At 45.2% G+C, this 13,504-nt stretch overlaps 1 protein-coding gene across 3 annotated transcripts in view; it reads left to right on the top strand.

The window, feature by feature from the left end:
- Window positions 1–13,504, top strand: part of CFAP99 (cilia and flagella associated protein 99) — a 49,400-nt gene that overhangs the window by 32,647 nt on the left and 3,249 nt on the right. For all 3 annotated transcript variants that reach the window (XM_023638501.2, XM_023638502.2, XM_070264040.1), the window contains 4 exons: window positions 270–474; window positions 11,679–11,820; window positions 12,043–12,194; window positions 13,090–13,295. In XM_023638501.2, the coding sequence (XP_023494269.2) occupies window positions 270–474; window positions 11,679–11,820; window positions 12,043–12,194; window positions 13,090–13,295 (705 nt within the window). The remainder of the gene's footprint in view (window positions 1–269; window positions 475–11,678; window positions 11,821–12,042; window positions 12,195–13,089; window positions 13,296–13,504) is intronic.

The following is a 13,504-nucleotide window of genomic DNA, read 5'->3' as shown; positions in this document are numbered from 1 at the left end:
TGGGCTGGGGGGTGGCATATGGACAAGTGGGTGGGCAGGTGGATGGCAGATGGGTGAGTAGATAAACAAGTGGATGAAGGGAGGGGCAGGAAGACATGGCTGAAGGGTGGCTGCACAGGACAGGGACAGGTGAACAGTGAGTGGGTGGGTGATATGGCTAGTGTTTAGTAAAGAGCAGCCCACGCCTGTGAACCTGTGGCCTCCTGGTGGCCAGCGCAGGTCCTGATCACAGGAGAAAGCCAGCCTCACCTCTTTCCCTGTTTCCCCAGAGTGGATCAGCTTGTGGATGGGGCCGGGGACTTCTCTGAGTTCCTCGAGTGGCAGAAGAGGATGCAGGCAAAGGACCGGGAAGAGCAGCTGGCTGCAGGCGAGTGCCGGAGGCTGCAGGGGAAGCTCAGCCATGAGGAGGCCATCCTGGCCCGGCAGCACCTCATGCAGGAGAACAAGCAGAAGGCCAACCAGAAGAAGGAGGAGGTGACACGGCCATGTGGGAGCGGCTGGGGGCCTGGGGGCCAACTGGCTTTCCTGTCTCACCCCCAGGAGCTGTGGGCCTATGGCTGGCCATGGGCCTGGACACTCCTGTGGTCAGCTGACCCAGCTCATTTCCTCCTAAGACGCATAGAGTGCCCGTGGTTTCTCTGTCCCCACCACAACAGGTGGGGGTTCTGGAGGTGTTTCGAGTCAGCTGGTCTGATTGGACTATCTGGCCAGCACTTCTGGTCCAGGCTGCCCTCTGCCCCCACCAGCAGGGTCAGTTGGTCCACACTTCCACACATGAAGGAAGCCCTGTGGTTCTGGGAGAAACTTCCAGAAGGCTGACATGTTTGCATATGGTGTCCTCTCCCACAAGAGGAGGGTCTGTGAATGTCCATGTCACCACTTTAGAAGCTCCAGACGTATCAGTCCTGGCTCTTTCTCCTCCTAGGACAGACAGCCTAGGAAAGCCTGTTCTTCCAGTGGGCCCGCAGGCCTGGCTGCAGCTCTGTCTCCTTAGATATGAGCCACTGAGGGCCTGCAGTCCAGGGACACGCTCCAAGTTCCCTCAAACTACTTCTTTTGCGACTCATTTGTGTCTATTTGTACTTAACGTTGGGGTTTGCTTTTCCTTTTTAGTTTACTTTCTTAAAAATAGGAAGTCAAAACAATATGACAAATAGACTCAGAGATGTTTCACTTCTAGAAAGTCTGTAACTTACCGCCTGTTTCCACCTCCCCCCATAGGTCCTTATTTTCATTAATTTCTGGATTATCTTTTCAGTCTTTTCTGCTAAGTAAATATATACACTTGTTTATACACACTTCTTACTTCCTTTTTTTTTTACATAAAATGTCACACCTTGCTTTGTCTGCAGTGACTAATGTTGTGCAAGTTTTCTGTGTTTGTGGAGGTGGCTTTTCAAGGTAAACGTCTAGAGGAGGTATTGTTAAGTCAGAGAGTATCTAAACGTGGGGCTTTGGTTTCGTTGTTCTTGTCGTTGTTGTTTTTGGGGATCTGCAGTTTTGTTAGAGATGCCACATCACCTTCCACGGGGCTTGCACCATCTCTCCCCAGCACTGTCGTCTATGACAGACCACAGAGTGTACTCTACTGAATTTAGGAATTTTTAGGAATTTGTTCCCATCTCATAGGTGAGAAATAGTATCTCGGTGTAGTTCTGATTTGCATCTCATTTATTATGTGTGAATTTGAGCATGTTTTCATATATTTAAGAGCCATTTCCGTATCTTTTTCTCTGAACTATCTGTTCATGTCTTTTGTCCATTTTCTTTTTTCCCCTGCTTTATTGGGTTATTATTGACAAATAAAATTCATATATATTTAAGGTGTATAACATAATGATTTGATATACACGTACATTGTGAAATGGTCACCACAATCAAGCTAATTAACACATCCATCACCTCGCATAGCTACCTTTTTCGTGGGTGTGGTGAGAACACTTGAGATCTACTGTCTTAACAAATTTCAAGCATATCATCCTGCAGTATTAACTATACTCACCATGCTGTACATTCGGTCCCTAGAACTTATCCATCTTCTAGCTGAAAGTTTCTACCCTTTCACTAACATCTCCCCATTTCTTCTACCTCCCAGCCGGTGTAACCACCATCCCCCTCTTCGTTATTATGAGTTAGACAGTTTTAGATTCCACAAACAAGTGAGATCATACAGTATGTGTCTTTCTGTGTCTGGCTTATTTCACTGAGCATGACGTCCTCCAGGTTCATCCACGTTGCTGCAAATGGCAGGACTTCCTTCTTTTCTCAGGCTGAATAGTATTCCATTGTATAAATATAACACGTTTTCTTTATTTATTCATCTGTCGACACTTAGATTGTTTCCATATCTTGGTTGCTGTGAATAATGCTGCAATAAACGTGAGAGTGCAGATATCTTTTCAAGATAGTGAAAGATTATTTCCTTTATATAAATACCCAGAAGTGGCATTGCTGGGTCATAGGGCAGTTCTATATTTTACTTTTTGAGGAAGCTCCGTACTGTTTTCCATAGTGGCTGCACTAATTTCCATTCCCACCAGCAGTGCACAGGGTTCCCTTTTCTCCACATCCTCTCCAGCACTTAGCTTTTGACTTTTTGATGATAGCCATCCTGACAGGTGTGAGGGGATATCTCATTGTCACTTTGATTTGCATTTCCCTAATGGTTAGTGATGTTGAGTATCTTTTCATATACCTGGTGGCCAGTTGTATGTCTTCTTTGGAAAAATGTTTATTCAGATCCTTTGCCCATTTTTTAATCATGTTATTTTATTTTGTTTATTTTTTATTTTTTTGCTATTGAGTTGTATGAGTTCCTTATATATTTTGGATATTAATCTCTTATTAGATATATGATTTGCAAATATTTTCTCGCATTCTGTAGGCTGCCTTTTCATTTTGTTGATTATTTCCTTTGCTGTGCAGAAACTTTCTAGTTTGATGTAGTCCCATTTGTTTATTTTTAGTTTTGTTGCTTGTGCTTTTGTATCAAATCCAAAAAAATCGTTGCCCAGACCAATGTCAAGGAGCTTTCCCCCTATGTTTTCTTCTAGAAATTTTATGGTTTCAAGTCTTACATTGAAGTCTTTGATCATTTTAAGTTGGTCTTTGTGTGTAGTGTAAGATAGGGGTCCCCTTTCATTCTTTTGGATGTGGATATCCAGTTTTTCCAGTACAAGTTATTGAAGAGACTATCCTTTTCCTGTTGAGTTTTCTTGGTGCCTTTGTCAAAGATTAGTTGACTGTCCATTTTCTATTGAGCTTTTAAGCTTCATTTCCTTGATTTTATAGAGTTCTTTATATATTAGGGAAAGTAACCTTTTATCTATGATGTATTGTTACAGATACTTTCTTCCATTTGGTCATTTGGCCTTGCTTATGATGTGTTTTGCCATGTAAATGTATTTTTTATGTCATTGAACTTGATCTTTTTTTTTTTATTGTATCTGGATTTTGAATAGTGAAAAAGGGTTTTCCATACCCACGTTATAGAGGAATTCGCCCATGTTTTCTTCTAGTATTTATGTGGTTTGATTTTTACATCTGGATCTTTAATCCAGTTTATTCTTGTACATGGTGTGAGCTCTGGATCCACTTTTATCTTTTTCAAATGGCCATCCAGCTGAGTCTTCTATCCGTGAATGCAGTATGTCTCTCCAATTATTTAGCTTATATTTCTTTCATCTGTGTTGTATAGATTTCTGCATACAAGTCCTGTACATGTTCTGTTAGATCTGTACCTAAGTATTTCTTTTATTATTTTTGAGTAGTTGTGAATGGTATTGTATTTTTATTTTTGGTGTCCATATGTTCAATGCTAGTATGTAAAAACGCAATTGATTGTTGTGTGTTAATCTTGTATCCTGTGACCTTGCTGAACTCCCTTACTAGTTTTCCAGGATACACAAGGAGTTTTGTTGTAGATTCCTTGGGATTTTCTGTGTAGACAATATTGTCATCTATAAATAAGAACAGTTTTATTTCTTCCTTTCTGATCTGCATTCCTTTTATTTCCTCTTCTTGCCTTATTGCACTGGTGAGAACTTCCAGTACTATGCTGAACAAAAATGATGAGAGCAGACATTTGTGCCTAGTCCAACATATTAGAGGACATTCAGTCTCACTATTAAGTATGTTAGATGTAGGGTTTTTGTAGATGTGCTCTTTATCAAGTTGACGAAGTTCCCCTCTATTCTTACTTTTCTGAGTTTTTTGATCATGAAAGGGTGTTGAATTTTGTTAAATGCTTTTCTGCATCAACTGATATGATCATGAGATTTTTCTTCTTTAGCCTGTTAATATGGTGGAATTACACTGACTGATTTTCAAATATTGAACAGCTGTACATCCCTAGAATAAACCCACTTGGTTCTGGTATATAATTCTTTTTACATATGCTGAATTCCATTTGCTGGTATTTTTATTTTGTTAAAAAAAATTTTTGCATATAGTTTTATAAGGGATGTTGGTCTGTAGTTTTCTTTTTTGTACTATCTTTGTCTGGTTTTGGTATCAGGGTAATTCTAGTTTCACAGAATGAATTTGCAAGTATTCTTTCCTCTTTTATTTTCCAGGAGAGGTTGTGTAGAATGGGTGTTAATTCTTTCAGCATTTGGTAGGATTCTCTAACGAAATCATCTAGGTATGGAGATTTCTGTTTTGGAAGTTTTAAAAGTAGAAATTCAATTTTCTGGGGCTGGCCCTATGGCTGAGTGGTTACGTTCATGTGCTCTGCTTTGGTGGCCCAGGGATCGCCAGTTCGGATCCTGGGTGCAGACATGGCACTGCTCGTCAGGCCATGCTGTGGTGGCATCCCACACAGAAGAACTAGAATGACTTACAATTAGGATATACAAGTGTGTACTGGGACTTTGGGGAGAAAAAAAAACACAGTTACCTCAAAAAAAATGAAATTCAATTTTCTTAAAAATTACGGGGCTATTCAAATGATCTGTTTCATATTATATGAGTTGTAGTAGTTTGTGTTTTTTGAGGAATTGGTCCATTTCACTCAGTTGCCAAATTTATGTATGTAGTTTTTTTGTAATATTCTGTTACCACCTCTTTTTTTATGACTGTAGGGTCTATCTATAGTGATATACCCTGTTTCATTCTTGATATTGGTAATTTGTGTCTTTTCACCTTTTTTCTATAAGACTTCCTAGAGATTTGTCAATTTCATTGACCTTTTCAAAGAATCAGCTTTTTGTTTCACTGATTTTTCTCTATTGTTTTACTGTTTTCAATGTCATTGATTTCTGTGCTTTATTATTTCCTTCCTCCTGCTTGCTTCAAGTTTATTTTGTTCTTCTTTTTCTAGGTTTTTGAGATGGGAGCTTAGATTACTGACATAAGACTTTTCTACTGTAAGCCTGTAGTGTTACACATTTCCTTTCATTTACTGCTCTAGCTGTGTCCCACATATTTTGATATGTTGTATTTCATTTTCATTCAATTCAATGTATTTTTCTCATTTCACTTGAGGTTTTCTCTTTGACCCATAGATTACCTAGAAGTGTGCTGTTTAGTTTACAAGCATTTGGAGATTTTCTTGATATCTTTCGTTATTGATTTCTACTTTGATTTCATTGTGGTTATTGAAAACACTCAATATGATTTCAATTATTTTAACTTTGTTGAGGTGTGTTTTTTAGCCCAGAATACTGTCTATCTTGGTGTATGTTCTGTGGGCACTTGAAAAGGATGTGTGTTCTGCTGTTGTTTGGTGTTCTGTAAATCTTGATAAACTCGGGCTGGTTGATAGAATTGTCGAGTTCTTCTATATCCTTGCTAACTTTCTATCTAGTTTCTCTATCAGTTGCTGAGAGAAGAGTGTTGAAGTCTCCAGCTGTAATTGTGAAATTGCCTTTTTCTCCTTTCAGTTCTGTCAGTTTTTGCTCCACATATTTTGCAGCTCCATTGTTTGGTGCACACACATTTAAAATTGCTCTGTCTCCTCGGTAGTTGACCCTTGTATTATTATTATATAATATCCGTCTCTGTCTCTGGTAATTTTCTTTGCTCTGAAGTTTATTTTATCTAATAATAATATAGACAGTCCTGATTTCCTCTGATTAATTTTTGCATGATATATATTTTCCATCCTTATACTTTTAATCTGTCTATATCATTATATTTGAAGTGAGTTTCTTGTAGACAGCATATAGTTTGGAAATGTCTTATAATTAACTCTATCAATCTATTAATTGGTGTATTTAAACCAGTTATATTTAATGTAGTTATTGACGTGTTAGGACTTAAGTCTGCCATCTTTTTCTTCTCTGATTGTTCTATTTTTGTTTCTCTGTTTTCTTTTTCTTGCAGTTTTGTAGAATTCCATTTGATTTCTCTATAGTGTTTATATAGATATAGTGTCTATATAGCTTTTTCAGTTGTTGCGCTGGGTATTTTACACACACATAACTTATCACAGTCTACTAGTGTCATCATTTTACCAATTTGAGTGAAATGTAGAAAACTTACCTCCCTTTATGTCCCTTTCCCTTCCTCATTTTTTCCTTTTTGAGGAAGATTAGCCCTGAGCTAACATCTGCTGCCAATCCTCCTCTTTTTGCTGAGGAAGACTGGCCCTGAGCTAACATCTGTGCCCATCTTCCTCTACTTTATATGTGGGACGCCTGCACAGGATAGCTTGACAAGCAGTGCCATGTCCACACCGGGATCCAAACCGGTGAACCCCAGGCCACTGAAGCACAACTGCTACGCCACCGAGCTGGCCCCTCCCCATTTTATAATAGAATTGTCTTAGATATTTCCTCTACACATATTTAGAGTGACACCACACAGTGTTATAATTTTTGCTTCAACCATTAAACATAATTTACGAGACTCAGAGGAGAGGGAAAATCTATTGTATTTATCCATATTTTTGCTTGCCATGTTCTTTTTTCCTTCCTGATGTTCCAAGATTCCTTCTCTTATCATTTTCTTCCTAAAAAGAAAGTCTAGAGAACTTTCTTTAGCCATTATTTCAGGGTAGGTTTGCTGACAACAAATACTTAGTTTTCCTTCATCTAAGATTATCTTTATTTCCCCTTCTTTTCTGAAGGATATTTTTGCTGGGTATAGGATTCCGGGTTAATTATTCTTTTCTTTCTACATCTGAAAAATATTGTGTAACTTCCTTCTGGCCTCCATGATTTCTGATGAGAAATCCACTGTCATTCAAGTAGTTTTTCCCTCATAAGTAAGGTGTCATTTTTCTCTGGCTGTTTTCAAGATGTTTTTCTTTGCCTTTAGTTTTCAGAAATTTAATTATAACGTGCCTTGGCATGGATTTCTTTGGGGTTCACTCAGCTTCTTGAACATTTATGTCTTTTGCCAAATTTGGGAAGTTTTAGCCATTATTTTTTGAAATACTTCTTCAGTTCCACCTTGTCCTGTTTCTCCTTTCCTGGGACTCTGACAACAGGAATGTTAGATCTTTTGTTATAGCCCCACAGGTCTTTGAGGTTCTGCTGGTGTTTTCAGTCTATTTTCTCCCTCTTGTTCAGATTCAGTAATTTCTATTGTTTTATCTTCAAGTTCACTGTTTCTTTGCTCTTTCCCTCAATTCTGCTAGTGAAGCCATCCATTGAAGTTTTTATTTAATTTGTTGTGTTTTCAGTTCTAAAGTTTCCATTTGGCTTTCCTTTATGTCTCCTATTATTTTGCTAAGACTTTACTTCTTTGCAGAAACTATTTTCTCATTTGTCTCAAGAATGTTCATAATTGTTTGCTGAAGCAGTTTTATGATGGCTTCTTTAAAAATCTCTGTCAAATCTAACATCTCTGTCATCTCAGTGTTGGCATCTATTGATTGTCTGTCTTCTTTCTGTTTGAGATCATCTGGCTTTTGGTATGATGAGTGATTTTGGATTGAAACCTGGACATTTTGGGTGTTACATTATGAGATTGTGGATCTTATCTGGCAGGGAAAGAGCAGTGTCAGAGGGACACCACCACATGACTGCCAAGTGGGCTTAGCAGTCCAGCTTCCCCACTTGGCCTCTGCTGACCCCTGAGGGTGGGAGCTCCTCACTACTGTGGGTAAGAGCTCTGGCTGGACCTGCATACATCTCCCTGACTGGAGTACCTTGTAACTGCTCCCCATGTGGCCTCCACTGTCACGTGGTAAGCATGGCAGGAGAGGCCTCTGTACCACTGGGTGCTGGTGAAAGTCTTCACTTTCCACTAGGCCTCCTCTGATACCACTCTAGTGGGGAGGGTGACCCTTTCCACGGGACGTTTTACCCAAGTATTCAGTCTGATGTTTAGTTTGGAGGCCCTCTCAGCGTTTCTGTTTGCTTGGTCACATCAGCGCTGTTGGGTGTGTTCCAAGCTCACTTGAATTTTGAAGGTGTCCCCGTGCTGGTAACTGGAAGCCCTTGCTTGATGCGAGGTCAGCCAGCAGCCCCCGTTCGAGTGGTGCTTGCTGTGGGAAGGGTGGAGAGGTCTGGAAAACACAGTCGGACCTCCATCGTAGGGCCCAAGGGTACAATAGGCCACCCCTGGCCCGTAAGTGGAATCCAACAGGATCACTGTTCTGAGGGTTATGTCAGAGTAGACAGAGCCAGGAGTTGGTCCCAGGACGCCAGCCAGCTAGCTGCCCTGCCGTTCACTGCCCTGGTGGCCCCGACCTTCTGCAGGCTTGCCTCTCCCACCCACAGCTGTGGCTTTTATGCTTCTTTTCCATCTTCGTGTGCTCGTTCCTTTTCTCTGCTGAACCTTGACATTGCGCTGATGCTGATGCTGCGACTGATGGGGATGCCTCTGTCATGAGCGAGCGTGTGCTGTGCTCAGGGTGGCTGAGGAGGTTGGCACCACCAGCTTCACTTACCAGCCAAGACACTGCAACCAGGAAGGCAAATGATTTGCCCAAGGTCACACAGCTGGTCTGGGTGGAGGCAGAACTTAAAATCCTGTGTGTCTTCTCCCAAGCTGGGGCCTTCTCCACGGGCCCGTGCTGCCTCCCTGGTTCCAGTTGCATTTTTAGAGAGCAGGGAGATGCTGCCTCTTTTCCTCGCTCCCAGACCAAGCGAGGCTCCCAGCTGTCTCCTTGCTGCCCCACTGGTGACAGTGCAGCCAAGCTGGGGGCCCCAGGACACATCCTAGTCCAGGCATCTTTTTTTCTCTGCTCGTAGTTTCCCTACTTGAAATAAGACTCCTCATATGTTTTGATAGCCCACTTTTTTTCACCTCATATTTCCATACAAGCACATTTCTCCAACTTATTATTACAAAGTTTTCAAAAGCATTTTTTAAAATAAACTTCTTCTTTTCAAACAGTTTTAAGAATCACAGAAAAGTTGCAAAGAGAGGTCTCATATCCTCCCCACCCAGCCTCCTCCGCTGGTAACGTCTGTGGTGCAGTGCCCCCCTAGAAAGCACTGCAAGCTGGAGGGCTGAAAACACAGTCCTGGAGGCCCAAAGCCCAAGGTGAAGGTGTGGGCTTGGCCGTGCTCTCTGCCAAGCCTCTGAGGGAGAATCCTTCCTCGCCTCTTCCAGCTCCAGATGACCCCAGGAATTCCTGGGCTTGTGGCAACCTCACGTCAGTCTCTGCCTCCATCTTCACATGGCCGTCTTCTCTCTGTCCTCTCCTCTTCTTATATGGACACTTGTCATTAGATTTAGGGCCCACTCTAACTCCAGGATGATTTCATCTCGAGATCTTTACCTAAGTACTTATTGGATCCTTACCTAGTTGGAAATAAGATCATATTCTGAGGTTCCAGGTGGACATGAATTTTGGGGGAACACCAACCCACTATATACCACCATGGTATATTTGTCACAACTGGTACATGACTCTTAACTAAACTCCACACTCTATTCGGATTTCATCTTTTTCCACTAATGTCCTTTTTCTGACAAGGATGCCATCCAGGACATCACATTACATTTAGTTGTCATGTCTCAGACTCCTCTTGGCTGTGACATTTTCTCAGACTTGCCTTGTTCTTGATGACCTTGATAGTTTGAGGCATGCTGGTCAGATATCTGAGAACGTCCCTCCACTGGGATGTGTCTGGCGTGCTTCTCACGATTAGATGGGTGTGGGAGGGAGACCACAGAGGTGAAGTGCCCTTTTCATCACGTCCTATCCAGGGTGCTGCCATCAACAAACTTACCACGTGGATGTTGACATTCATCACCTGGCCAGGTCTCTCCACTGCAGTTATCCCCCTCTCCATAGTGTATTCTCTGGAAGGGGGTCTCTAAACGGAGCCCACACTCAAGGAGGCGGGTGGTTATTTGCAATTCTGCATGGGAAACTTGTCTCTTCTTCCCCACTTATTCACTGATTTAATCACTTGTTCATATCAGTGTGGACTTATGCATATTTATTTCATACTGTGCTGTAACCCAATATGGCATTATTTATTTTGCTGCTAGCTTGGCCAGTGGGAGCCCTTTCAGGTTGGCTCCTGGATCCCTTTGACATGCCCACTATTCTTTTGTGTTTTGAGCACCTCCTTACTTTATGGTACTATAGAATGCTCCAGGCTCATCTTGCATCCTCCCTGCCCCAACTCTAAATAGCCATTTCTCCAAGAGCCCTGGTTCCTTTTCTTAGGATCTGGAATGAAACTGCACAGCACTGAAAGGGATGGTCAAGAGCCATTTTTGATACACACCAGCAAACTGTTTTATGAAAGGATTACTTTGTGCCCAGCCTCTAACCCTGGAGACCAGGCTGCCCACAGGCTGGTTCTCCACTTACCATGCAGTTGAAGATGAGCTCCCAGGTGCATAAACTTCCAGGGGTTGGGAGTCCGATAGCTCCCTGCCAGTGCTGGGCTGGTGACAGGAGGTATAAATCCCATGCTGTCCTTTGTAGTATCTTGAGGGCTGAAAATATTATTCTGAATTGTTCACAATGGCCCCAAACTGGAAACAACCTGAATGTCCATCAAGGGTAGAATGGATCAAAGAGTTGTGATATATTGCCCAAAATATACAGCCACAAAAATAAGCCAGCTATAATCCAGGTGATATTGTGCATGAAACTAATAAACGAGACGCTGAGCAGAAGAGGGGAGACGCAACAGCGACAGCAGGACAATTCCAGTTATGTGCAGTTCAAAGCAGCAAAACCATGCCCTGCTTGGGGCTGTGCATTTCTGAGGCACCACAAGAAAGAAGAGAGTGGGATGACCATCAGGACGTGCCCTGGGGAGCCCATGTGACAGGGACTCTGGGGCTTCCTGGGGGCTGGCATGTCCTATACACAGACCTGGGCAGTATCTGAATACCCAGCTCCACACGGCTTCAAAGCAATGAGTACCCTTATCTCTTAACTGGAGTCCAGGGGTGGATAGGCTTTAGGGCAAGCCCAGTGGCTCTGACTTGGTTTCCCCAGGTCTCTCTTGGCTATACCCCTCAGCTTCATTGTCAGATCTGGGGAGGTGGCTGTGTGGTTCTGGGTCACACCCCCCAGGACCACAGTGGAAGAAGGGAGGACATGACATGGAACTTCCCCATTAGGCCCAACCTCCAGGGGACCACTAGGAGCTGATGAGCTTAGATCCAGGTTCCAGGGTGATTCGGGGTCAGGGGCCAGTTCTGTCCCACCCAGGCCTCATGCTGCTCCCAGGGCTAGGGCAGGACCAGGGGGCACAGGCTTGCTCCAGAGGGCCCCTCCGGCTCTGACCATGGCAGGTTGGTTGTCCAAGCAGACAGCTGAGCTGATGCAGCAGTATGCTGAGAGGCGACTCCAGGAGGAAAGGTCCATGAAGGAGCTGGTGGAGCAGGTGTTGGAGACACAGAAGAATGTTAAGGTGGCACAGACAAAGCTCCTGAAAGTCCGACAGCAGATAGGTATGGTGGGGGTCAAGTGCTATGAGGCAGTGCCCAGCTCTGCTCCCCCCCATTCAGGTCTGGGCTGGTATCCTGCCCTGGGTGAGCCACTGTGGTCAGTGAGGGCTGAAGTGCCCTCAAGGGATGGCCGGGGTCGGGCAGGCCCTTCCAGGGAAGGTATCCCCTGCCCAGTGCCTGCCAGGCTGCTCTCTGACCCCCTAAGAACCCTCCTTGGTCCCCAAGTTCAGGAGGTGATAGAGGAGAGCCGGGAGCTGCTGCAGCGCAGCACAGAGGCAGCCAAGGAGGAGCAGAGGCAACGATGTGAGCTCATCTCCCAGCTGCGAGCCCTGGAGATGCAGCCCACACGCAAGGGCAAGCTTGTGGACCTGACCCAGGTGAGGACACAGCCCCTGGAGCCCATGCCCCATCCAGTGATCTCGGGGAGCCTCCCTGTGTCCTGCTGTGCCTGGCATTGCCATGGAAGGGCGTGTCTAGAACTCCCATCAAGGCCAAAAGCCATCTTGCCCCAAGCTGAGATCCACCTGGCCACCCATGCCCCGCTGTGGACCCTGCACCCACCGTGCTAGAGGCCTGGGTCTGGCCCAAGAGTTCACAGTGCTGTTGGGGAGACCTCTGTAACCCAAGGGGGCAGGGGGCCAGGGCCCCTTGAGGGTGGGGCAAGGTAGGCTTCATGGAGCTGCGTGGTGAGCAAGGTCCAGGGACTCCCCAGGCCCAGGTGGGAAGGGCAATGTAGGGAGAGTGTAGGTGCACAAAGGCCAGAGGCTGAGCAGGAGGCCAAGAGGAGGGCACCGGGGCCTGGAAGCCTGAGTGAGAAGCACGATGAGAGGCCAGGCTGGCACCTGGTGAAGTGGGGGCAGGCCTGGGAGGGCCGTGGGAGCCAGAGGGGGACCTGGCCTGGTCCCAGTGGGTATGCAGAGTCTGAAGGGCTCTCTGCCCAGGCCCCAGGGTCCTGCCTGGGGAGACAGTAGTGAGGTCCATTTGGGCCCTGCCACAGTGGAGGGGCCTGCAGGGCACACAGCTGAGATGTCTAGTCACTACATGGGTCTAGAGCTGTAAAGGGGGGCCCAGGCTGGAGAAGCTGGATGGAGGACATGATACACAGGCACTACTGAGCAGAAGGAGGGAAAGCCTGGGCATGGGGCCAGGCCTGTGGAACAGAGGAAGGGCACCAGTACTGGTGCAGAGGAAAGGCCAGGGCACAGGAGATGGCCAAGCAGGCTGGGCATGGTCCTAGCTCCCAGCCAGAGGCCTCCTCCACCCACCCTGCAGATCCCCGGGTATGGCCTGGAAGGAGAAATGTCCATCGTGGAGCTGCGTGAGCGGCTGGCCCTGCTCAAGGAGAGCCAGCGGCGCGAGGAGGAAGAGAAGCGGGACCAGATCATCCAGGGCAAACGCGCCAAGAGCCAGGAGCTGCAGAACACAGTGGAGCAGATCTCGCTGTGCCGCGCAGCCATGGGCAGGTCTGCAGCCTTGAGGTTGGTACCTGGCCTGGGCGGGCACCCCAGGAGCAGGGAGCAGCAAGCCTGCCTTTGCACCCTCCTGTGCGACTAGGTTCTCCTCGCAACACTCACCACCCTCCTTCCCCAGGCAGCTCCCTTACAATAACTTCCCCCACCCCTATTATTTCATTAGACAATTTTCAGGCATACAGAAATGGTGAAAAAATCGTGCAGTGGTGGCTTAC

Source organism: Equus caballus, chromosome 3 (genome assembly GCF_041296265.1).
Source record: "Equus caballus isolate H_3958 breed thoroughbred chromosome 3, TB-T2T, whole genome shotgun sequence".
NCBI lineage: Eukaryota > Metazoa > Chordata > Mammalia > Perissodactyla > Equidae > Equus > Equus caballus.
The sequence above is the reverse complement of the archived record's forward strand: the minus strand, read 5'-3'. Positions and strand labels throughout refer to the sequence as shown.